Source organism: Oncorhynchus clarkii, chromosome 22 (assembly GCF_045791955.1).
Source record: "Oncorhynchus clarkii lewisi isolate Uvic-CL-2024 chromosome 22, UVic_Ocla_1.0, whole genome shotgun sequence".
Classification (NCBI taxonomy): domain Eukaryota; kingdom Metazoa; phylum Chordata; class Actinopteri; order Salmoniformes; family Salmonidae; genus Oncorhynchus; species Oncorhynchus clarkii.
Window position 1 is genome coordinate 10,275,118 of NC_092168.1, and position 26,326 is coordinate 10,301,443.

At 43.0% G+C, this 26,326-nt stretch overlaps 1 protein-coding gene across 2 annotated transcripts in view; it reads right to left on the minus strand.

Moving 5' to 3' along the window:
- Nucleotides 1–26,326, minus strand: part of LOC139380335 (myosin light chain kinase, smooth muscle-like) — a 76,355-nt gene that overhangs the window by 30,666 nt on the left and 19,363 nt on the right. For both annotated transcript variants that reach the window (XM_071122951.1, XM_071122950.1), the window contains exons 4-13: nt 18,900–19,107; nt 17,750–17,795; nt 17,162–17,327; nt 16,695–16,860; nt 16,418–16,439; nt 15,674–16,254; nt 15,255–15,458; nt 14,044–14,178; nt 4,114–4,266; nt 589–726 (exon numbers count right to left, since the gene is read on the minus strand). In XM_071122951.1, the coding sequence (XP_070979052.1) occupies nt 589–726; nt 4,114–4,266; nt 14,044–14,178; nt 15,255–15,458; nt 15,674–16,254; nt 16,418–16,439; nt 16,695–16,860; nt 17,162–17,327; nt 17,750–17,795; nt 18,900–19,107 (1,819 nt within the window). The remainder of the gene's footprint in view (nt 1–588; nt 727–4,113; nt 4,267–14,043; nt 14,179–15,254; nt 15,459–15,673; nt 16,255–16,417; nt 16,440–16,694; nt 16,861–17,161; nt 17,328–17,749; nt 17,796–18,899; nt 19,108–26,326) is intronic.

Genomic DNA, 26,326 nt, shown 5'->3' on the forward strand with positions numbered 1-26,326 from the left:
CAAAATAAAATACATGTGCTTTAATGCTATTCGAAATCTTTTATAAGAAAATAAAGCAAGAGACCCTCCTGCTCCATCACTATTCACATTAAAAAGACTAGGTCTAGAATAATGTAAATCATACGACGGATTACTAGTGACTCCTCCCCCATGCGAACAACCTCAGTGGGATAATGAAGATTACGTAATAATAATAATAAGTGATAATACTCCGAGTCAATCCATCCCCTCAGGTCACACATTGGAAGGAAATGGAAATGCAGAAAACACCCGAAAACCAAACAAATATCTCTGGGGGGCCAAGCAGGAAATACCAGCTTCTAAAGCAAACAGTCGCTGAAAACACACACGATGAGTTTTCCATTCTGATTAATGGGAATCAGGGCTAAAACGAGACACCCACCAGGGTTGTATTCATTGGGGCGCACCACAGCAAAATGTTTTTCAAAGTGAAGGTTATTTTTTAATAGAGGGGGTGGGGGGTGGGGGGAAGCACTTCTTGGACTTGTCAAGGTAGTCCCTCTCCTGTTTGTCTGTTTTCTTCCGTTTGGTGCCTAATGAATACGACCCTACGAGGCCTTCTCTTACCTGTCACCTCCACAGTCATGATGACTTGGCTACCGTCCATGACTTTTAGATCCTTCAGACCTCTGAGAAATACAGGGGCCGATGGCTTCTTGGTGTCGACTGCATTTGGAGGGTCCGTCCTCTTGGCACTTTTCTTAGCTGAAATGTAACATTTGCAGGGTTACTTTTTACAGAACAGGAACATGAGTAATTCACTGAACAGCACACTAAGCCTAGAGAACCAACGACAGTGAACTTTCCCCCAGTTGACGGTCATCGTGAGGGAGCTGGCCTACTCTAACAGTCAAAAGGCTTAAAACAACAGATAAAAATGGAGGTAAAAAATGACTTCATTTATTTTAAAACTGCAGAGCAAGTAAAAACCATTGGCAGAAAAAAAAACATAGCCTTGCTTGGAGGACTCTCCAAACACTTCTGACACAGGTTAAAAATACATTCATTCATTAAGCTAATATCATCTGCAACTGTGTCAGTCCTCCAGTATGAAATTAAACAGCCAACAACCTATTAACAAGACAATTAGCAGTTGGGTGTGTGCAAATGTCAATCAGTGCAGGCTATTGGGAGTTTGTCTTTCTGTTCATTTTCCATTCCAGTCAAAGACATAACATTACTTGCTTCACAGTTAAATATGCTATATTAAGAGAGTCTTCTCCAAGTGAAGGTCTTTCCTTCACAGTCATGTAAATAAATATTACCTCAACATGGATTCCTGGAGTACTATATATAGAGGCTGGAGTAGATCTCTTAAAATACATCCCAAATAGCACCCCATATAATGGACTACTTATGACCATAGCCCATGGTCAAAAGTAGTAGACTATATAGGGAGCCATTTGGGACACAGCCATGATGATTTAGAAAAACAAAGAGGAACATGCTGATGTTAACAAACTCCCTGTACGTCTCTTGGGAGTCTCTGCTCGTTCAGAAAAAGATAACCTTCTGGGAGAGAGCAACAGCTCTCCTACATCAGGAAATGAGCTGTCTGGCAGTCTACTGCAGGATATCCGAAACCTAAAATACTGAAGAACCCATACCAAAGAATCTGTGGAAAACTGTTTATGTTCTTAATGACATTGGCAGCCAAGCATATATAGGTGCTGCAGCAGCAGCCACTGTCTGCACACTTCCAGAAGCTATGGAGCAGAACGTCACGAGTACACCTGATCCTCATATGGAATTGCCATCTGGAACACAACGCTATAAAATATGGTGGTTAAATTAACTCCGGCAGTTTACCATTGGAAAAAAATGGTCAAGGTTCCGGTCTGTGTAATAAATAAAAAAAATAAGGGAGTGGGGTGTCTTGGTTTCTCTACCATCTCTGATGGGGTCTGAATCCCAAATGGCACCGTTTTTCCTATTTAGTGCTGTATTACATAGGGAATAGGGTGCCATTTGGAATGCAGATCATGAATACTAGACACATCCTGAACATTACCAGCATGTATTGTGTTTGGTTCTACGTAGTCAGCTCCCCATATTGTGATGTTCTTGGCAAACATGCAAGGAACATTTTCCTGAATATGCAAACACTGGAATAATCTAATTAAAAGACGACCATAGGGACGATGTTCCTGCCAAGGTCTTTGAGAGTCCAAAATCAAATTACTTGACTCATCATTACGCTTCAGTCCATTAAAAGGTAGACTCAGATGAATTACATTGCAACGAACAACACCGCAGATATTAAGATGAGCGAGACTCAAGACTTCGCTCTCACACAGTCATACACAGTATCTGCGCATTGGTTCGGCTTCATGCTGTTACAGAGTGGTAGTCTGGGCACCAAAACAGGCCAGCCTCGCTGTGAGAGAGAACGAGAGAGAGAGGAAGAGAGAGAACGAGAGACCAACGGGAACTTTTTGGCCCTCGCTCCTTGATTCATGCACACCATGTATGGTGTTTGGTTTTACGTAGTCAACCCGCCTCCCTTCCCCCAAGTTTATAAATTGAAAAGGTTCTAACCCTGTGGATGTCAGGACCCAACAGACAGGGAGGCAGGCTTGTCATAAACACAGCCCACCGTCTGTATGCATATCCAGCATGCCAGAGGGAGATCCAAGGCATCTCCAGCATGTTTCCATCAGCACTGTTGCTTAAACAGCCCTGCTTCACTGCTGCCTCAGCCAGCATTCCAAATGGCACAATATTCTCTTTATTAGTGCACCACCTTTGACCAGTGGTGTAAAGTACTTAAGTAGTACTTTAAAGTATTTTTTACTTAAGTTGTTTTTTGGGGGTATCTGTACTTTATCATTTACATTTTTGACAACTTTTACATCACTACATTCCTTAAGAAAATATTGTACTTTTTACATCCATACATTTTCCTTGACACCCAAAACTACTCGTTACATTTTGAATGCTTAGCAGGACAGGAAAATAGTCAATTTCACGCACTTATCAACCAAACATCCCTGGTCATTCCTACTGCCTCTGGATCTGGCGGACTCACTAAACACACTTGCTTTGTTTGGAAATGATGTTAGAGTGTGCCCCTGGGAAAATGGTGGTATTTCAAATGTTTACCCCAGCGAAACAAATAGCTGAACCTCCACCTTGAAGCCTGGCGTGTGCTGATAGACAAGGATTTCATCCCAAATGGTAACCATTTTTTTTTTTTTTGTGCTGCTTTTGATCAGGGCCATGGTCAAAAGTAGTGCACTACTTAAGGAAATAGGGTGCCATTTGGGACAAAAACAAACTGCATGCTGGAACAGAGAGAGCAGATGTTTCCTTACATGCTACATCGGATCCCTAAATAGCTATTATCTTAGAGTAGCACTTCTTCAAAGAGGCTCAAAGTACTCACAAGAGACATTTCAGGGCTTTAGCAAACCATCAAATACTCATTATTCTAAAAAAAAATAGAAGCATTTTCCTATCTCATGAATTGAGCGCAGTCTCAATTCATGAGCGCAGTCTCCGCGTGTTTAGATGTTCAAAAACGTAAAATCTAAACCCAGTTATCAAAATAACATTCATTGGTCATTCCCATAATTTTAGCACTGCAGACTTTTGGAAGCCAAAGTCATAAAATTTGAATATATTACAAACTATAGGGCTTCGGGGACTAATAGCGGAACTGCAAAAGTACAAGTAATCAGCATAATTTTGAGAAATAATTACATGCTCTATTGGGGTAGTCCTTTGGGAAATATCTGATACATCAATCACATATTAAATGTGTCTTCTCAAAGATGCAAAGGATAAAAGAAACACTTCTGAGGCTGGATGTATCAAGCGTCTCAGAGAGGGGAGTGCTGATCTAGATCAGTTTCGCCTTTTAGATGACAATGAATAAGATTACATGGACAGAGGGGAGCTGATCCTATTACTCCTACTCTGAGGTAGTGTTTACACAGGAAGTCCAATTCTGATCTTTTGCCCAATTATTGGCAAAAGATCTGATTGGTTAAAAGACCAATTAGTGAAAAGAACATCAGAATTTGGCGGCCTGTGTAAACGCAGCCTGAGAAACTCGATACATATGGCCTCTGTAGAGGCTCCTAGGCCCACCTTTGATGATGACTTTGGCAGTGCACACGGCTCTCCCATGGATGTTCTCAGCAACACAAGTATACTGGCCCTCGTCCTCTGGCAGGGCGCCCTGGACTGTGAGTTGGGCCAGGCCATTCTCAAAGGAAGAGCGGGCGTACGGCATGGGCTTGTCTGATGGTGGAAGAGAGAGGAACATGTGTCACACTTGAGGAACACCTAAACACAATCCACTCCCAGCAAAAATAGTTTCTCTTACACAGAGCAGGGTACACTTTTGCTGTCGCGGTAAAGCAGGGCCGTATTGGGGAGAGATAATGAATGGGAATTACAAATGAAGACGTTTACCATGCAGGACATGTTGTGTAAATCAATGTTCATATCAAATCAAGGGACTAAGAGAGTGTATTCCTTCAAATCAATTCTGAATGGTCACGTTTTGTAAACAGGTATAGCATAACAGTGAAACGCTTACTTCCCAACAATGCAAAAATTACACAATCATTCAAAAGTTGGGGGTCACTTAGAAAAGTCCTTGTTTTTGAAAGAAAAGCACATTTTCTGTTCAATAAAATAACATCAAATTGATCAGAAACACAGTGTAGACATTGTTAATGTTGTAAATGACTACAAAAACTACATAGGCGTACAGAGGCCCATTATCAGCAACCATCACTCCTGTGTTCCAATGGTTAGCTAACATATCAAGTATATCATTTTAAAAGGCTAATTGATCATTAGAATACCCTTTTGCAATTATGTTAGCACAGCTGAAACGGTTGTGCTGATTAAATAAGCAATACAACTGGCCTTCTTTAGAATAGTTGAGTATCTGGAGCATCAGCATTTGTGGGTTCGATAACAGGCTCAAAATGGCCAGAAACAAAGACCTTTCTTCTGAATCTCGTCAGTCTATTCTTGTTCTGAGAAATGAAGGCTATTTCATGCGAGAAAAATTCCAGGAAACTGCAGATCTCGTACAACGCTGTGTACTACTACATTACAGCAATTCGACCATGAAGGCCTGATTCACTCAGTCCCATCTGAACAGTTGATGTTGAGATTTGTCTTACCTGAACGATCTGAGGCTGGTAACTCTCCTTTCCTGTGGCGGTCCTCATGAGTGCCAGTTTTATGATATTGCTTGATGGTTTATGCGACTGCACTTGAAACGCTAAAAGTTCTTGAAATTTTCCGGATTGACTGACCTTCATGTCTTAAAGTAATGGACTGTCATTTCTCTTCGATTATTTGAGCTGTTCTTGCCATAATATGGGCGTGGTCTTGTACCAAATAGGGCCATCTTCTGTATACCACCCCTACCTTGTCACAACACAACTGATTGGCTCAAACACATTAAGGAAAGCAATTCCACAAATTAACAAGGAACACCTGTTAATTGAAATGCATTCCAGTTGACTACCTCATGACGCTGGTTGAGAGAATGCCAAGAGTGTGCAAAGCTGTCATCAAGGCAAAGGGTGGCTACTTTGAAAAATCTCAAAACCTATTTTGATTTGTTTAACACTTTTTTGGTTACTACATGATTTGATGTGTTATTTCAAAGTTTTGATGTCTTCACTATTATTCTACAATGTAGAAAATAGTACAAATAAAGAAAAACCCTGAAATAAGTAGGTGTCTAAACTTTTGACCTGTACTGTAAATATAGAAAAACATTTTAACAAGGGATAAGACAATGAGCAATGACAACTTGGCGTATGTGATGTGTGGGGCAAATATTTTTGCCACACACTTACGCTGCTGCTGCTACTGTCTTATGTATCCTGTCACTTTACCCCTACATATCTACCTCAATTTCAAGATGCTCTCAATGGTGCAGCTGTAGAATTGAGGCTCTGAGGGACAAGCCAAATCTTTTCAGCCTCCTGAGGGGGAAGAGTTGTTGTTGTGCCCTCTTCACTACTGTGTTGGTGTGTTTGGACCATGATAGGTCCTTAGCGATGTGAACACAGAGGAACTTGAAGCTCTCAACCCACTCTTCTACAGCTGCTCAGCGCATGCTCTGAGTATGTGTCTTGGTAATCTGTCTGGCCCGGTGACCTTGTTAATGTTAAACCTGTGAAAAGGTCTTACATCAGCTACGGAGAGCGTGATCACAGTCATACGGAACAGCTGGTGCTCTCACGCAAGTGTTGCTTGCCTTGAAGCAAGCATAGAAGGCATTTAGCTCATCTGGTAGGCTCACGTCACTGAGCAGCTCTGGACTGGGATTCCCTTTGTAATCTGTGATAGTTTGCCAGCCCTGCCACATCCGATGAGCGTCAGAGCCAGTTGTAGGACTTGATCTTAGTCCTGTATTGACACTGCCGGTTTGATGATTCGTCGGAGGTTGTAGCGGGATTTCTTATAAGCGTCCGGTTGAGAGTCCTGCTTATGAAAGCAGCAACACCTAGCCTTTACCTCAGTGCGGATGTGACCTGTAATCCATGGCTTCAGGTTGGGATATGTACGTACTGTCACTGTGGGGACGACATCGTCAATGCACCTTTTAATTAAGCCGGTGACTCATGTGGTAAACTCCTCAATGCCATCGGATGAATCCCGTAACATATTCCAATCTGTGCCAGCAAAAAGTTCTATAGCTTAGCATCTGCTTCATCTGACCACTTCCGTATTGAGCACAGCACTGGTACTTCCTGTTTGAGTTTTTGCTTATAAGCAGGAATCAGGAAGATGGCGTTATGGTCAGATTTGACAAATGTAGGGCGAGGGAAAGCTGTGTTTGTGTGTGGAGTAAAGACGATCTAGTGTGTTTTTTCCCCCCTCTAGTTGCACAGGTTACATGCTGGTAGAAATGAGGTAAAACGGATTTCAGTTTTCCTGCATTACATTCAGCAGCCACTAGGCGCACCGCATCTGGATGAGCATTTTCTTGTTTGCTTATGGCCCTACACAGCTCGCTGAGTGCGGTCTTAGTGCCAGCATCGGTTTGTGGTGGTAATTAAGCAGCTACAAAAAATATAGATGAACTCTTGGTAAATAGTATGGTCTACAGCTCATCATGAGGTTTAACTCCGGCGAGCAGAACCTTGAGACTTGCTTAATATTAGAGATTGTGCACAAGTCTTTGTTCACAAACAGACAAACCCCACCCCTACGGATCTTACCAGATGCTGCTGTTCTGTCCTGCCAATGCATGTCTTTGTTCAGCCATTACTTCGATAAATCATAGTATTTTACAGTTCTTAATGTCCCGTTGATGTTCATTCATGTTAAGCAAACGTATGCTTGCTGTAAAATCGCTCATAAAAACAAATAAATATGCAGAGGCATAAAAAGACAACACCTCACGGAGGTGAAATAGATTAAATTGAGATTGTGTCACTGGCCTACACACACACACACACACACACACACAATACCCCATAATGTCAAAGTAGAATTATGTTTTTAGAATTTCTTTACAAATAAACTTACAAAATGAAAATCTGAAATGCCTAGAGTCCATAAGAATTCAACCCCTTTGTAATGGTAAGCCTAAATAAGGGCAAAAATGTGTTTGACAAGTCACAAAACATAATAATCAATACCAATGTGTTTAATGTGATTTTTTAATGAGTGCCTCCTCTCTGTACCCCACACATACAATTATCTGTAAGGTCCCTCAGTCAAGCAGTGAATTTCAAATACAGATTCAACCACTAAGACCAAGGAGGTTTTCCAATGCCTCACAAAGAAGGGCACATATTGGTAGATGGGTAAAAATACAGAAAGCAGACAGTGATGTTCAAAAAGTTACTAATTACACTTTGGGGTATCAATACATCCAGTCAATACAAAGATCCGATTTCCTTCCTCTCTGGCAACGGTCTTATGGATTTCACCATGAGGCCAATGATGACTTTAAAACAGAGTAATGGCTGTGATAGGAGATACATTGTAGTTACTCCACAATACTAACGTAAATGACAGAGTGAAAATAATCCTGTTTTCAACAAGGCACTAAAGTAATACTGCAAAACATTTGGAAAAGCAATTAACTTTTTGTCCTGAATACAAATTGGGGAAAATCATATCAAAAACTTTGAGTAGCACTCTCCATATTTTCAAGCATAGTGGTGGCTACACCATGTTATGGGTATGCATGTAATCCTTAAGGACAGGGGAGTTTTTCCAGGATAAAAAAATTAATGGAATGGAGCTAAGCACTGGCAAAATCCTAGAGGAAAACCTGGTCAGTCTGCTTTTCACCAGACACTGGGAGACAAATTCACCTTTCAGCTAGACAAACTAAAACAAGTCCAAATATACACTGGAGTTGTTTACCAAGACGACATTGAGTGTTCCTGAGTGGCCTAGTTAAAGTGGACTTAAAATCAGCTTGAAAATCTATGGCAAGACTTGAAAATGGCTGTCTTGACCGAGCTTGAAGAATTTAAAGAACAATGAACAAATATTTTACAATACAGGTGGGCAAAGCTCGTAGAGACATCCAAAGGTGATTCTAACATGTATTGACTCAGGGGTGTGAATACTTATGTAAATTAGATATGTTAGTATTTCACTTTTAATCCATTTGAATACATTTCTAAAAAATATGTTTTCACTTTGTCATTATGGGGTACTGTGTGTAGATGGGTGAGAAAAATATTTAGTCATTTTTTTATTTAGGCTTTAACAACAAAATGTGGGATAAGTCAAGGGGTATGAATACTTTCTGAAGGCACTATGCATTAATCTTTCCTCGCAGGCCTACATTTCACAGTCGGGCAGCTAGCTAGCTCGGTGTTGAATTTAACCTGGATGAGTTGTGATGCTCTGCCACCAACAATTATAAATGGCTCCCGCGCCCAGTGCTGGACAACCCGATCCCAAGAAAGGCATTCACTTTGAAATCCAGGGGAGCCTGTTGGCAGGTATTTCAGAATCGGCCTGCGCAAGTCCGAGTCTCGGAAAGAGAGAATCTCAGATGTCTGCTTAGGGAGCACAAACACTTGCCAAGTCTGTCTGGGTGTAATACTTCAGCAGGGTTTCAGGAAGGAGGGATGCATGTTTTTCCTTTATATGGTTCCTCGGCTTCATATTTGTTTAATGGCTGTGGGTGTATTTTCCAGCGGTAGGAACAGAAGAGAACAGAGGGGCTGTGAATGGATTGGTACTGGGATCCCTACACAGTTGCTGGGAACAGGTCTATTTCTCTTCCCTGAGTTGACTATGATGCCATTAATTGTCTGTCTGTCTTTAAGAGGCTAACATCAACAGCTCCTGCACATACAGCTCAAACCTGGAGCACTAAGAGAAGCGGACCTTTGGAAACTATGAGTACTTCCCTAATGAAACCCTATATACTGCAATACTTCTGGCCAGGGTATATAGGGGTCTGGTCAAAAGTACTATACTATGAAGGGATTAGGGTGCCATTTGGGACTGAGACAATGATACTTCTCTATTACAAGTCAATTCAATTAGTGCTTAAAGAAGATGTTTTCTGAAGAGGATAATTCAACACATTTGGCCCCCGAAGCACAACAAAACATAAACAATTACACTGGCCTAGACTCACCCCTATCAGTTTACAAACAAGTTCAGTGGCCAAACTTTTGACTGGTAATGAAAGTTAGAGTTGAGAACTGAATCCTTATGTTGAGAGTCAAGTTAGGCTGGGGTGATGGATACAGATCAAACCAAACTTCAACAGAATATGATGCATTATAATTAATGCATCATTGGGGCGGCAGGGTAGCCTAGTGGTTAGAGCGTTGGACAAGTTCAAATCCCTGAGCTGACAAGGTACAAATCTGTCGTTCTGCCCCTGAACAGGCAGTTAACCTACTGTTCCTAGGCCGTCATTGAAAATAAGAATTTGTTCTTAACTGACTTGCCTAGTTAAATATAAGGTAAAATAAAAATAAATACAGAATAATAAAAATAACCCAGCTACAATAATACAGAAAATAGGGTTATAATGGCAAGGTTATAAAAGTAAACAAAAACAAAAAACATAATTGGAAAAACAATTTCTGAAACTGAAATAAAATTAAGAAAAACAAACTCTACTGAACAAAAATGTAAACATGGATTTTTTTTTTTTACTGAGTTATAAGGAAATCAATAAATTAAAATCAATTCATTAGGCCCTAATCTATGGATTTCACATGACTGGGAATACAGATGTGGCGCGATGACTGGTACGGAAAGGGTTACGAAATTCCCTCAACTTTCCCAGATCTCCTGGGGTTTCCAGCAATCCTGGTTGGAAGATTCCCCAGAATCAGGAAGTATTCCAGAATCCTTCAACCATGATTTTTGGAAAACTTTTGCAACCCTTCTTACTGCAGGGGGAGATAAGCTCTCTGGTCACATATACCTTAAAAAAAATATATTAAAAAAAAAGTATGAGCGTGGATCACACAACCAGTCAGTTATGGTATGACCATCATTTGCCTCATGCAGAGTGACACATTTCCTTTGCATAGAGTTGATCAGGCTGTTGATTGTGGCCAGTGGAATGCTGTCCCACTCTTCAATGGCTGTGCGAAGTTTCTGGATATTGCGGAAATGGAACGCACTCTCGTACACGTCAATCCAGAGCATCACAAACATGCTCAATGGGTGACATGTCTGGTGAGTATTAAAGCCATGGAAGAACTGGGACATTTTCAGCTTCCAGGAATTGTGTACAGATCCTTGCAACATGGGGCCATTCATTATCAAGTTGAATCATGAGGTGATGGTGGCAGATGAATGGCACAACAATGGGCCTGAAGATCTCATCTCTGTGCATTCAAATTGTCATCGATAAAATTCCATTGTGTTCGTTGTCCGTAGCTTATGCCTGCCCACATCCCCACTGCCACCATGGGGCACTCATCACAACATGGACATCAGCAAACGCTCGCCCCGTCACAAAGCAATACACATGGTCTATGGTTATGAGGCTGATTGGACACTGCCAAATTCTCTAAAATGAAATTGAGCACAGCTAATGTTAGAGACATGGACATCACATTCTCTGGAAACAGCTCTAGAGGACACTCTTGCAGTCAGCATGCCAATTGCATATTCCCTCAGAACTTGAGACATGTGGCATTGTGTTGTGACAAAACTGCACATTTTAGAGTAGCCTTTTATTGTCCCCAGCACAAGGTGCACCTGTGTAATGATCATGCTGTTTAATTAGTTTCTTGATATGCTATACCTGTCAGGTGGATGGATTATCTTGGCAAAGGAGAAGTGCTCCCTAACACCAATAATGCTAGAGAAATAAGCTTTTTGTACATACGGAAAATGTCTGGGATCTTTTATTTCAGCTCATGAAACATGAGACCAACACTTTACATGTGTTAATATTTATGTTCAGTGTATATTATCCTGATTCCAAACAGGAAGTACCAGTGACACGCTCAATTACGGAAGTGTCTGATGAAGCGGAAGCTAAGCTGTTTCGCTAGCACAGATGGGCATATGTTCTGGGATTCATCCGATGTGGTGAACACCTCAATGCCATCAGTCACCGGCTTGGTGATATTGATTACAGGAAACACCAGCACTGAGCTAAAGGTTAGAACTGCCACTTTCAAGGAGCGGGACACTAATCCGGACGCTTATATGAAATCCCACCATGACCTCCGACAAGCCATCAAACAGGCAAAGAGTAATAACAGGACTAAGATCGAATCCCACTATGCTGGCTCAGACGCTTGTCGGATCTGGCAGGGCCTGGAAACTATCACAAATTACTAAGGGAAACCCAGGTACGAGCTGACCAGTGATGCAAACTTACAGTACCAGACAAGCTAAATGCATTCTATGCACGCTTCCGAGGTAAGCAACACTGAACCATGCATGAGATCACCAGCTGTTCCGGACAACTGTGTGATCATGCTCTCCATAGCCAATGTGAGTAAGACCTTAAAAACAGGTTAACATTCACAAGGCCGCAGGGCCAGACGGATTACCAGGACACGTACTCAGATCATGCGCTGACCAGCTGGCAAGTGTCTTCACTGACATTTTCAACCTCTACCTGACCCAGTCTGTAATACCTACATGTTTCAAGCAAACCCCCATATCCCCTGTTCCCAAGAACACCAAGGTAACTTGTCTAAAAGACTATCGCCCTGTAGCACTCACATCTGTAGCCATAACATGTTTTGAAAGGCTGGTCATGGCTCACATCAACACCATCATCCCAGACACCCTGGACCCACTCCAATTCGTATAGTGCCCAAGCAGATCCACAGATTAGAGGTCTTCAAGGATCCACCTGTACCCGAATACCCAAGACCTGGTCTGGGACCCGAGCGGGTCCAGATCCAGAATTCTAAAATGTCGCAGGTCTTGGTATAGCAACTGCTTGGCATCTGACCGAAGGCTTGAACCCCTTCGGTACTGGTATCCTGTAGTTACTCATTGCAAATTTAAAAATGACATGTTACTTTTCTATACTTTTTCTATTTTCTTTCTCTCTGCAATGTTGGGAAGGGCCCTTAAGTAAGCATTTCCCTGTTAGTCTACAGCAGTGTTTATGAAGCATGTGACAAATAGAATTGTATTTTATTCAAAACTCCTGCCGGTGCTAGAGTAAATGGGTTGATTGCTTTGCAAATTGATACAGCAACCCAGAAAGTTATGACATTCTGAATGAGGCATGAAAAATAACCCTGGGCGTAGACGAACGGAGCATGAAAGGACTGATTGCTTAATTTATGAGCATTTCAGACAGCTTCTGTCACCCGTCCTTCAACAAGGCACAGCATGCATTGCTCAACCTCCATCGGATTTAGCATCGGCACACCGGAGAGGTAATTGACTGCGCATTGGACATACCAGAGGAGAAGATCCTTCTCGTCCTAACTGACAACAGGGCGAACATAGTCAAGGCTATCAAGCTGTTACACAACAGGCAAAAGAAGACCCATGACCAGAGCTGGCCATAGCTTTGAATTGCGCGGCAGACAATTCTCATTTTAAATCTAAGTTACATTTAAATTATAATTCATAAATCAATCTGAATGTATTACTCCCCCCCCCCCAGTGACAAGAAGTGACATCCCCAAAAACACTATGGATCCTAGCCTCCCACACGTGCTTCTTTCTGTCCCTAACATTAAAATTGAAACTCAATATAAAAAAATAGACATTTTAGAATACTCAAACGAAATAAAAAAATAGTAGATGAAGTCTGAAAACAGAAACAGAAATGAAAACAAATAGAAAAATCACAAAACTATAATAACCTGGTTTCACTGTGTTGAGTTGAAATTCTACTAGATCAATTGTCAACGCCAATGCTTACATTTTTTTTTATTGTAACCTTATAAAACACAACATTCAAGGGGGTTTCCCCTGACGTTCAATATGTGGAGCAGTTAAAGATGAAAAATAAACACTCTGTGTGTGATCTGGACGTGGTACAGAGACACATGAGCCTTCAGCAGCAGAGCAGCCAGACTTGTGAAATGGTGGTCCTCTGATCGGCCGCCCTCAGGCTGAGAGGGAAAGCAGTAGCAGAACTCCTATAATGCCTCCCAAATGGCATCCCATAGGGCTCTGGTCAAAAGTAGCGCACTATATAGGAAATAGAGCGCCATTTGGGACACACACACAATAACTCACACCCCCTGTCTAGCTGATCTGTTCAAGAGGGTTCTGAGTACAGAGAAATTTGTATTCCTCCCCCTTCTCATATCATCCTTCACTTTTCATAGAAATGGACCTGATTTTAGTTGGTCAGTCCTGTGGGTGCAAAGCCTTGAAAACAGGAAGTCACCCCCCTCTAGTGGGTAAAGCGGCATAACGGGACGTGATGACTGGTACGGAAAGGGTTACAAAATTCCCTCAACTTTCCCAGATTTCTGGGGTTTCCAGAAATCCTGGTTGGAAGATTCCCCAGAATCAGGAAGTATTCCAGAATCCTTCAAACATGATTTTTGGAAAACTTTTGCAACCCTTCTTACTGCAGGGGGAGATGATAGGCTCTCTCACCGTTTAGGAGCCAGGAGAGGTCAGGTCGAGGCTTTCCATCCACTGAGCACTGCAGAAGGAAGTCCTGGCCCTCACTCACTGAACATCCCTTCAGGACTGTGCTGAATGCCGGGGGCTTGCCCTCCTGCCGTGGGTCTGCAGGGGAGGGAGTACACAGATGGTGTATTAACATTTACAGTATGCTGTATTGGAGCCTTGCAGTACATTTCAAATGGAATGTGTGGTAATGGTCAGTCTAAGAGTGACAAATGTGGTATAAGCAAAGTGGGGGGGAGGTCCATCGTGATTCTGCACCCTTTGCCCAAAGTGTGCACTTGCACACTCCCATCTCAGATTTAACAAAGCTGGAAATGCCCTTCAACCAAAGCTGACACCAAACCAAAGCTTTTATATCGATGACGGGGAGTGTGCCAGTGTGCCATACTTTGGGGAAATCGGGATGCATACTGGGTATCTGACAAGATGCAATTTTCCTTCTTTCCAATAGATGGCATAGGTAGACAAGAACTGTTACAGTCATTCCTAAAAGGATGCTCACTCCCAACAAATATATACTGCTCGTCTCAAGCAAACTGAATCTGCATAGTGTTTGGCACTGTTCTGAATTAGAGAAAATAAACACAATATAAAATGCCAGACGCTCCCCTTTTGCTGCAAATTGAATCACTGGTCGACTGGTGCCAGTCTGTCAAGTCCAAACAAAAACAACTAGACAAGATATCAAAACCTCTCCAAATCCTCCACTAAAATAGTTTCACTTTGATTATCATTAAATAAACAAGCAACTTTTTTTTTGGGGGGGGGGGGTATAAGGACATGCAACAGTCTCGTTTCCAAACGCAACAGTCTCGTTTTAGATCTACTCAGCATTGTAGCTGAGGAATGGACTTAACCTCAATGTGCTCACTTATCCTGACTTCATCATTACCATGTTTTGATTGAGACAGCCAGGGGAAAGGAATTAGATGGGTTTTTTTTACCCAAAGGCAGAGCTGGAGACCAGAAACTGCTCAAAACTATTACACTTTCACAAACATAGAACTGTTCACTGAAAAGGAGTAATGTAATGAGCTTACACAACACGGGCCTTAGTTCACCCTATTAAAGCTAAATGTACTTATTTACAGTAAAACTGCATCCCAAGCGGCAACCTATTCCCTATATGGTGCCCAGGGAATAGGGTGCAATTTGGGATGCACCTAAGTACTTACTCTTGACACCGAGGATCCAAGTAGAAGAAACCTTCCCAGTGCTGGTGGTCATGGTGCATCCATAAGTTCCACTGTCCCTCTTCTGGACGTTGGTCACAGTGACGATGTGTGTGTTGCCGTCCTGCTGGAAGGTCAGCCCTGCTCTGGGTCTCAAAGGGAGGCCATCTTTAACCCAGCTCAGGCCAGGCACAGGAGAACCTGAGACTGGAAGAGCACATCAACAGTCAATCTAATGGGATAAACATGCAACAATGAAGTAGCTATTAGTGAACATTGTCCAAACGGCCTATTCAAATGTCAAAAACATCTAAAAGTTGGGAATGGGTTGGGAAGGTCATGTACTATTTTCTCAGATTAAATATAGATTTATTTATTTTTTAACATCTGAAAACATGGAATCGCAAAATGTTTTGAATCACCTTGGCATTTGAATGTGACTGGGGTCCCCTCCATAGCATCCTGGCTCTGAGGTACATAGTCAAATTTGGGTTGAGCTCCTGCAGTCACTGCTGCCCTCTCTGACCGGCTCTCTCTGGTCTGCCTTCTGGTCTCTCTGGTGGGCTCTGGAGAAGGCTCTGGGACTCCCTTTGGGGGGGGTTTCAACGGATCTCTTGTATCCCTCTCAGGGGCTCTGCTTTGGGGGTGAGGACTGGTCCTTACAGCACCCTGGCCTCCCAGGTGGTGCTGCAGGGTTGTGGAGCTGGCAGTCTTGGGGGGAGAGACACCAGGCTTTCTAGGGGCTTTGTCTGGCAGGTCCGCAGGAGGCTTGGGAGAAGTCACGACGGTGGTCTTGGGAGATGCTGCGCTGGTCTTCCATGCTGGAGTTTTGATCTCTGTGCTGTCTTTGGTCTCCATGGTGAGAGTGGTGAGCCTGGTCTCAGTCCCGTCTCCTGTTTTGGCAGGGGATCGTTGGTCTGCGAGCAGGCCATTACTTGTGCGCTTGACTTCAGGTGAGTCAGTTGTCTTTGGGACAGGTGCTACCAGAGCCGAGGGACTCAGGCTGTAGAAGTAGTAACATATGACATTGTCAAAAGATTGAACACCTCACTGTGAAGAAATTGTGGAAATATTTTCTAGAAATTCAGCCAACTCACAAAAATGCTTACTCATGTAGTCACACAGTAATATCACTATGCAGGGAATTTTATGAGATACATACTCACATGCCCGAGTCACAGCCTGAACCTAAAAAGGAATGGATACACACTGAATTTCCCCTCTCAAATACGAGTCAACATTTCCGAAATATAACTCGGTATTCAGAACTGGCGCTGCTGATGATTTACTGTGACGTTAAACGGTACCCTATTCCCTATTTAGTGGGCCCAAGTCAAAATAAGTGCACTGCAAAGGGAATAGGGTGCCATTCGGGACACTGCCTGTGTGTTTTGACGGCTGATGGCTGAATAACAGGCTGTGTGATTGGCTGCAGTGTCCTACCCTGAACGATCAACTCCGCTGTAGCCGTGGCCTTCCCAGCACTGTTGGCTACAGAGCAGGTGTACATTCCTGCATCGTCTACACACACATCTCGGATCTCCAGGAAGTGGATTCCGGACTTCTCAAACATGTTGAAGTGGGGAGAAGCATGGAGCTCCTCATCTCCCTGCGACAGCCATCCATCACAGAGAAAGTGGAAGAAAGAAAGGGGGAGAGAGGAAGAGAGTGAAGTCAGAAATTCAGAGATGAAGACTCACCATCCTCCATCTTTGAAAGACAGAATGTCTTCTCTATACCATCTAGAGTTGCAAAATTCCAGTAACTTTCCCCAAATTCTCAGGTTTCTAGAAATCTTGGTCATTGGTTCATACTTATTCCCTCCTAATTCCAAGAACCTTACAACTGAGATTTCTGGAAAACTTGGGGAAAGTTACAGAAGTTGCCAAACTCTCTCTGTTCCATCTCACTTTGAGCCAGGTAACCAGGGGCTGTGGACGTCCTGTGATTTTGGCCGAGAATTTGCCAGTCTGTCCCATTCTGACAAAAATGCGTGAGGGTTTTGTCACAAACTTGGGGGGGCTCTCCCCCCAAATACTGGGCCTGCTCTCCACCGCTGGAACTCCAAACCGCCCGCTGGAGTCAGAGAAAACACAATGACTCACTCACTACCTTATCGTCCAAAGATGTGTCTGCTCAATAACATCACTTGAACAAACAAATTACATTTTAATAATGACTTAATATAGCAATATGACTAACTGGCTATATTTTTAACATCAACATAAAACATCTGCATTATTCTAAATATAAAAAAAATACAAGATTAAACATCTCATGCAACAAATATTCTGGTTTTACAGATGGAACAGGATAGGAAGGTTGATTTAAAAAAAGAGAAATCATACCACCATGTGCAAAGAAAAATGTGTCCCAAATGGCACCGTATTCCCTATATAGTGCCCTACTATTGACCAGGGCCCATAAGGCTTTGGTCAAAAGTACTGCACTTTGTAGGGAATAGTGTGCCATTTGGGACACAAGCAAAGACATCTTACCCTGTTCTACTGGAGGAGGGGAGGCTGTATTTCTTCCCCGTGTTCCCTGAGAGAAAACATGCCTCAGATAATGAATAAAAAAACTAAAAGTATGCGTCTCAAATGGCCCCCTATTCCCTATGTAGTGCCCAGAGCCCTGGTCCAAAGTAGTGAACTATATAGGGAATAGGGTGCCATTGGAGAGACAGCCATAGAATATATCGCTGGTGCAATTCCAGCAGCACGTAAATGAATGGGCAGTGTTGCAGAATGCTTCATATCTCAGTCCAATGCTTTGTAAGATGTGTTTGTTCTGCTACTTGTTAGAAAGGGCGTGCTCCATATGTTAATATTTAGTGAGCCTGAGGTGCCTAAATAGCTGTTTATGATCTTGGAAAGCTTTACAAAATGTGGAGGATGTCCGAGTGTTTCCATACTTCTCCCCGGAAAGCAGTAGGTGCATAATGCATAATGTACCTAAGTATCCACAGTGTAACTATCGGAAATGGAAAGGCACAGCTGGCATGTCTACACCAAGGAATAGTAAAAAACTAAGTGTGCTAACACCGTTTATGCTAACAGGACAGTATAAATCCAAAATGGCCCCCTATTCCCCATTTACTCTGGTCAAAAGTAGTGAACTATATAGGGAATAGGGGGCCATTTGGGACGAAAACCTCTGTTGGCTTTGGATGGGTTGCTCTAATGAGTTCCTTCTGAACGGGGAATTAGAAAAGGACATTATCTGCAATAAATCAAAAACAAAGTGGTCCTTTTGAAGATGATCCATATTCAACCTTATCCCTATCATTACATTGAGTTAAAACATCACTTGGGCAAAGTATAAAAGCAGTATAAAAGCCCGTATTACAGGACGTCTTATATTTTATGGAGTTGAATAAATGTGCTGGTGTTTAAAATACTTGACACAGTCTTGGTTTTAATTTCACATGAGCTTTTGAGGCCGTGCATTTCTCAGGGTTCCTTAGAAGTCTGCTTTCCATGCTACATTTGAAAAGGAGCTACAAAGCAAAGCCAGTGGACCCTGCCAAAACATTTGTTGACAGACCATTCAATTATCTATCTGGTTGGCTGACGGAGAGGGTCAAGCTGTGTTCCAAATGGAAGCCTAGACTGCCATTTGGGAAACAAATTGAAGGCGCTTCTGTACCTTCTACAGTGATCTCCACTGTGACCTGGCGACTTCCGGCATCGTTGACTGCCTCACACGTGTAACGTCCCGCATCCTCCTCCTGGATACCGTGGACCACCAGGCTGAAGGTTCCACGGCTACTTTGTTCCATGGCGAAGCGCTCTCCAGCTATCACCGCTTTCCCATTCCTGGACCACATGACCTGGGGCTCAGGGTGTCCTCTCACCTGGGAATAGATGGATGTGTTTCAGTGGATTTTAACTATACAAAAACAGAAGAAAAATGGGGCATCAGGGGTTAATGGTCATGGTTGAAACACAGCCCAACGGTGTGCTACTCCCAATCATAAACGATATCCGTAAGAAATGACTTTTTTTTAACTAGCAGATGAATTTTTTTTAGGCCACTGACTGACACCAGCTCCGTGACAATCCCAATGCCTAGTATGTGTTCACATCCATCCATTTATCTTCTCAATACAATTGGAGTGGGAGCACAGGAACTCCCTGGGTGTGTGAAACTGACTGAATCTGTGGCCCATAGCCTAATTAAAACTTAATTACACGTAAAAACAAAATGGACACAGCAAACAATAGGATATTTACAAAAACAAATGATAAGCATTGATATCAACAATCAGCAAGCGAACTGGGAAGCTACTGATTACTCTCAGCGTTTGACTTCCCAGAATACAACAAATGCTACTTGTGGCAGTAATTAATGTCTGTTTAATTATCTCGGTCTTCTGTTTTCTAACAAAACCTACATTTCCACAACTTCCTATCCCCAGTGCATATTGTATTTCTCAAGTTCTTAGTCCTCTCTGACGTTTCCATTCTCTCGATGCTTTTTGTCCCAGGTCAGTAGCCATCGCTAATAACACCACGTGAAGAGTGGAGTACAGGTGCTGAAAGGGCACACGATATGGCAGGGTTGAACAGGTACAGAAGCTCTGTGAAACACTGCTCACATCCCCCGTCTATCTGGAGGAGCTTCCCACCTTTCTCCGATTCATTTCACTTCTTGTCGACTTCCATTAAAAAAAAAAAATTGCACTACAGCTTATTTTCTCTGAAGTCTTTGAAGCATCACAAATCTACAGGCAGAGACCACAGCTAATAAAATGAAAAGTGGATGGGCAATCTATTTCTCTCCAACTCTGTTTCCACTGGTGGCATTGCCAACCAATCCTCTCCCCTTGAACCCCTGGGACTTTGTAAAATACAATTTCGGAGGAGAACCATGGTAAACCCAAACATGAACATTACATGGGTCTCACTCTGCAAAGCAATACAAGCCCTTGCACATACTGGCTTTAAATTAACAGCAACAAATATTAAATTGTTAACCACTGCAGCTGGTACGCATTTCAGATTGAACATACAAATGAATATGGCTCGACAGCTCGTAGACAATAGATTGATTCCATATGGAACTCAAGTCTTAGGGGAGGTAAAAAAATTTAAAAAAAAAGCTGCTGCGAAAGTCCAGCTTCTCTCTGTAATCGACCACTCTCATTCCAGTCTGTCAAACTAGCCTCTCAGTTTCAATAAAATATTACCTCTGCTGTACCCAGTCCTCCTCAGGCTTGCCCAAAAATAGCAGTACTAGGTTTAAAGTCGTTATTAAATCAAACAGACACTGGCATTTCCTCTTAAAACTCAGCTGCTTGACGTTCAGTGCCGCAGAAATCTTGAAGCAGAGTCGAGACTTCTCGTTCATAAAACTTATTGTGGTCAACCTCTCGACCTCAAACATCCCAAATGACCACGTTCACATGTCGAGTATAGGAGAAACAACGGGTTGTTTACACACCGAGTCAAGTTTATACCAAACCCGGACAAAAGTACCATATTGGTTTGTCAAGGGAAAAATGGCATGAAAACAAAGGTTGCGACAGGACTATGGATCAATGCACTGGCAGCTGAGGAGAGCCTCGACTGCTGATCCATCCCGGACATACAGCCTAGCTCCCGAAGAGCATCGAAATACCCAAGAATGCAAGAAGACAAGTAAACAGGGAGAGAGACATATGAGGAACAAAGCGAGGAATATTGTCTCTAGTGCTTTTTGAGTCACGCTACTGGCACCCAATGTATCACCACATCAAGCGTTACTACTTGCCATAACAAGGCTAATACTTCTGGGATAAAAGCAGACTTTACAACGAAATCCCCTCATAATGAAGAGAGGAAAATGATCAAAGGGAAGCTGAAGTTTGTTATTTTAATCATGTAAGCAGAGCGATTCATACTGCCACTGTTTCCATGTGAAGCAACTATTTTGATCCCTCGCGTCTTTAGACAAGACGCTGCTCCAAATCAATAAATGCATCGGACGTTTTCTTGTCTGCTTCTCAAATGACACCTTATGTCCTATTTAATGCTTTACCTTTGACCAAAGTCCTAGTGAAAAGTAGAGCACTATATAGGAAATAGGGTTCCATTTGGAACTAAAGCCTTGTCCTTTCCATTTCCCAAGAAATAGGCCTATGGTTTATTTGGCCCGGTAATTCTCAAAAGGTCTTGTACAGAGAATTACTTTTCAACTTTGCATTCTGGAAGACACCTGTACTGGATTACAGCTGGAGCTGGCCTCTCAGAGAGAATAATTGTCTGGCTAATTCTCATTGGACGTATAGTTCAGCAGAACCTATTCATGTATTCCCACCAAGTTGTGATCGCTACCGCCCGGATGGTGTCAGAACCGGTTAACGTCCCAAATGGCACCCTATTCCCTTCATAGTGCACTACTTTTGACCAGGACCCATAGGGGCTCTGTTCTAAAGAAACACACTTAGGGAATAGGGCGCCATTTGAGACACATCCCTGTTCTGTCAGGTTGAGTGATCCATAAGTTGATTCTCACAGTGCTGTGAATAGCCACTATCCACATTGTGAGAATCCAACATCATTTAGGGACATGTTCATGTTTAATCCTGAGCTAACATCCCATTGGAGGGGGGAAAATTAAGAATTTGACTGCTGTTTTCACCATTCAAAAACAACCTGATGTCTTCATCTCATCAACATTGCATTTTTCCTGGCTTCGCAGCCACTTTCAAGCCAGACTGCCAAAAGGCTGCCATGAATTACACACGCAAAAGACAATAATTACCCGTGTTCAACTACCGTTCCAAACAGTCAGTGGACGGATGAGACCGCTCTCTGCGGGGAAAAAAGGCCTTCATTGAAGTAGCCTATGTGAACAGCGTACGCCATTAAAACCAAAATGTAACATTTGAATGTAACCAGCAGCAGAAGAAAGATGGCCGCTTCTCTAACACTGGTCAGAGGAGTCAGCGGAGCGGTGAGTCAGGGTGGAGCCGTGTAGGAGTAGCCTAGAAGTGGTCCACATCTGCTTTCAATAGGCAAGCAGTTTCAACCACCATCAGGTTTCTGGCAGCATACCTTTCACAGCGTTCACATGGAGCCTCCCTCGCATGCTGCTCCCCCTATATTTTCCTACTGGCTCGTAATTATGTAATAATAGAATTCTTTAGGAGGATGAGTTCTACCCTTGGCAGGCCATTAAAATGACTGGGAGGCTGGGGAGAGAGGCGCTACATTGACCCGTGGCATGTCAGATGGCTGCCTCCATGTTGGTGGACATTCCTCGTCTTCAGAGGAGCATCCCCTCACATTAAGAACATGCCCCTTGAGCATGACAACAACAATGCCTGTCGGGAAGGGGAAAAAAACACGTACGGTCACTGTCATGCAGCACGACCAGTTGACCTCAAATGGGGACACAGACCTGGTTTGCGATGGACAACTGCACTGTCTACTGTAGAATATAGACAAGCACGACTACAGTACTTTTTCACTGCCAATGAACACATTACTTTTTATTTATATATTCTTTCAGGAGAGTCTGTAATTATGCCATATTAATAGTCCTGCAGCACCGCCCAATTACTTATTGTCCATGTCCCAAATGGCACCATACACACACACACACACACACACACACACCACACACAGAACAAAGTATATATTTTACTGAGTTACTGCTCATACAATATAAGGAAATCAGTCAATTTAAATAAATTCATCAGCCCCTTACCTATGGATTTCACATGACCGGGAATACAGATATGCATCTGTTGGTCACGGTAAGGGCGTGGATCACAAAACCGGTCAGTATCTGGTGTGACCACCAATTTGCCGCATGCAGAGCAACATCTCCTTCGCATGGAGTTGATCAGGCTGTTGATTGTGGCCAGTGGAATGTTGTCCCACTCTTTAAATGGCTGTGCGGAGTTGCTGGATGTAGGCAGAAACTGGAAGACGCTGTCGTACATGTCGATCCAGAGCATCACAAACATGCTCAATGGATGACATGTTTGGTAAGTATGCAGGCCATGGAAGAACTGGGATATTTTCAGCTTCCAGGAATTGTGTACAGAACCTTGCGACATGGGACAGTGCATGATCATGCTGAAACATGAGGTGAGGGTGGCAGATGAACAGCATGACAACAGGCCTCAGAATCTGGTCAGGGTATCACTGTGCATTCAAATTGCCATTGATAAAGTTAAACTGTGTTCGTTGTCCATAGCTTATGCATGCCCATAACATAATTCCACCATGGGGCACTCTGTTCACAACGTTGACATAGGCAAAGCGCTCGCACACACGTCTGCCCGGTTCAGTTGAAACCGGGATTCATCCATGAAGTGCACACTTCTCCATCGAAGGTGAGCATTTGCCCACTGAAGTTGATTACGACGCCGAACTGCAGTCAGGTCAAGACCCTGTTGAGGACGACGAGCCCACAGAGGAGCTTCCTGTGATGGTTTCTCACTGTTTGTGCAGAAATTCTTTGGTTGCGCAAACCCAGTTTCATCAGCTGTCCGGGTGGCTGGTCTCAGACAATCCCGCAGGTGAAGAAGCCGTTCAGCTTTCCTTTGACCCCGACTAGTCTCAGTCCCTGCCCCTGAAAACCATCCCCACAGCATGCTGTTGCCACCACCATGCTTCACCGTAGGGATGGTGCCTGGTTTTCTCCAGATGTGATGCTTGGCATTCAGGCCAAAGAGATCAATCTTGGTTCCATCAGACCAGAGAATATTGTTTCTCATGGTCTGAGTCCCCAAGCGGGCTGTCATGTGCCTTTTATTGAGGAGTGGCTTCCGTCTGGCCAGAGATGCAGAGACGGGAGAACCTTCCAGAAGGACAACCGTCTCCACAGAGGAACTCAGGAGCTCTGTCAGAGTGACCATCTGGTTCTTGGTCACCTCCCTGACCAAGGCCCTTCTCCCCCAATTGCTCAGTTTGGCCAGCTCGAGGAAGTCTTCTTGGTTCCAAACTTCTTCCATTTAAGAACGATGGAGGCCACTGTGTTCTTGGGGACCTTCAATGCTGCAGACAGGTTTTGGTACCCTGCCCCAGGTCTGTGCCTCGACACAATCCTGTCTCAGAGCTCTACTTCGAACATAGTGTAATTTGCATGGTTTAAGGCTTATATCAATAAAGACAGCCTCTTCCAGGGTAATATATTACACGATCTCTATTCAGCAAGGGGGCAGAATAAATCATGTCTAAACCAATTTGACGGGGCGAAATGCTAGAGCCTGGAAATAGAATTTAAAGTTCGGTACGGATAGTCCTCCTACGTATTTCTCTCTTTGTACATGTATAAATGTTATCCAGGATGGCTCATCTTGACAGTTTTAAACTGCACTATGCATTGTATCCCGTTAGCCAGAAGTGGGAACCATGGGAAGCATTTACCTACAGAAATGCAGCTGTGGCAATATATTTATTTTGATAATGGTTATTCTGCCGGTTAAAGCAACCGTTAGTCCATCTACCGAGGTCGGATTGAATTGAGTGTTCTGTTAAAGTTTCTGCAAATGGTTTTATCTAAGGAAAGAAATGTATCTACTCTCAAATGTCTAAAATTGGAAACAATTGGGAATCTATAAGAAGAGACGGAGTCCTCCATCAGAGTCTTAAGAGGCAGTAGGGCTGATTAATTTGATAAAACTTGATGGCGCTGAATTTATCTATGACCTTTTTAATGCGTTTGGGAGCGATTGGGATACATTGTCTAGATATAGTAAAACATTGACTGCGTATAATGACATGAAGTGGTCAGTATATTTTAGAGATATTGGTGTCATTTCCTTAAATGTATGAATTGCCTGGGGCACGGGTTCCATGGATAATAAAAATAGCAAAGTAAAAATTGGATCGCCTTGTATGCTGCTTCTAGTGATTCTGTTATAATGATAACAGAGGGATTTGCATAAACAGGAACATCTGCATCGAGATCAGTATCTGACCCCACAAATATCTTTACTTAGTGCCAGAGGAGCTACAACTTGCACCGTTCTGATAAAAGAGAAGTCAAGTTTCCCCTACATAACACAGAGCCATTGAAAAAGCTTCAATCTAGACGGTCAAAAGAAGAGGGACAGTGGTATTTATGGACGCACCATGACCTACAGCACTGGGAAGGTTTCTTCTTCTTGGATCCTCAATGTCAAGAGTAAGTACTTAGTATGCATCCCAAATGGCACCCTATTCCATATATAGTGCACTCCATTTGACCAGAGCCCTACGGGTCAGGGTCAAAAGCAGTGGACTATATATGGAATAGGGTGCCATTTGGGACACAGACGTAAGGAGAGGTGATGGATCTTTTCTTCAGTAGTGATGAATGCTGCCTGGGAGAACAACAGAACAAAGTAACAAACTCCCTGACACATGACCTCCTCCTGGAAGCAGATAACCATATGTGCACACGATACCCTTGTTTGAAGGTCGTCTGTAAATCATAGATGGTGGGAGCCCGCTTTAATCTAACAGTGTGTGTGTGTGGGGCATTTGGCTGGCAGATGTCCAAAGTGTTCCATTCCATCGATACCAAAGAACCTAAAGTCTTAAGGTTGGTGCTGAACATATCTACATCCCACACAATATTTTTAAAGTCATTTCAAAATTCCTTCACCAAGGTGCTCTCACTGCACACAAACATGCTTTAGCTCCATCACAGTTTGAGGTACTACTGTACACCTCCACAAAAAGTAACAGTTGGAGAAATTCTGTGTTGTTGCAGAGCATCCAAGCAGAAGAGGAGCTGACTGGGTTCTGCTCCAGCGGCTCTGAAAAAAACAATACCTCAGGAAGCTGAAAGTCACAAGACTAAGATCTTTTAATCCCTATCAAGACGCATTCCATATATCTACTCTGTCTCAGCACCTGCCCTGGGTTCAAATACTATTTCAATTCTTTCAATAACTTGAGCGTTTGGACTAGCCTGCTTGGAGTGACAGTTTTGGGAGCATTTTATTGGCCCATTAAGCCAGGCAAACTCAATCAAGCACAAATAAAGAATTTGAGATAATTTGAATAGTATTTAAACCCAGGTATCCTTACCGCTGGACAGTCAGGCTGTACTGAATCAGACACCGCAATGCTGGCTCCCTCTTCCTCTGC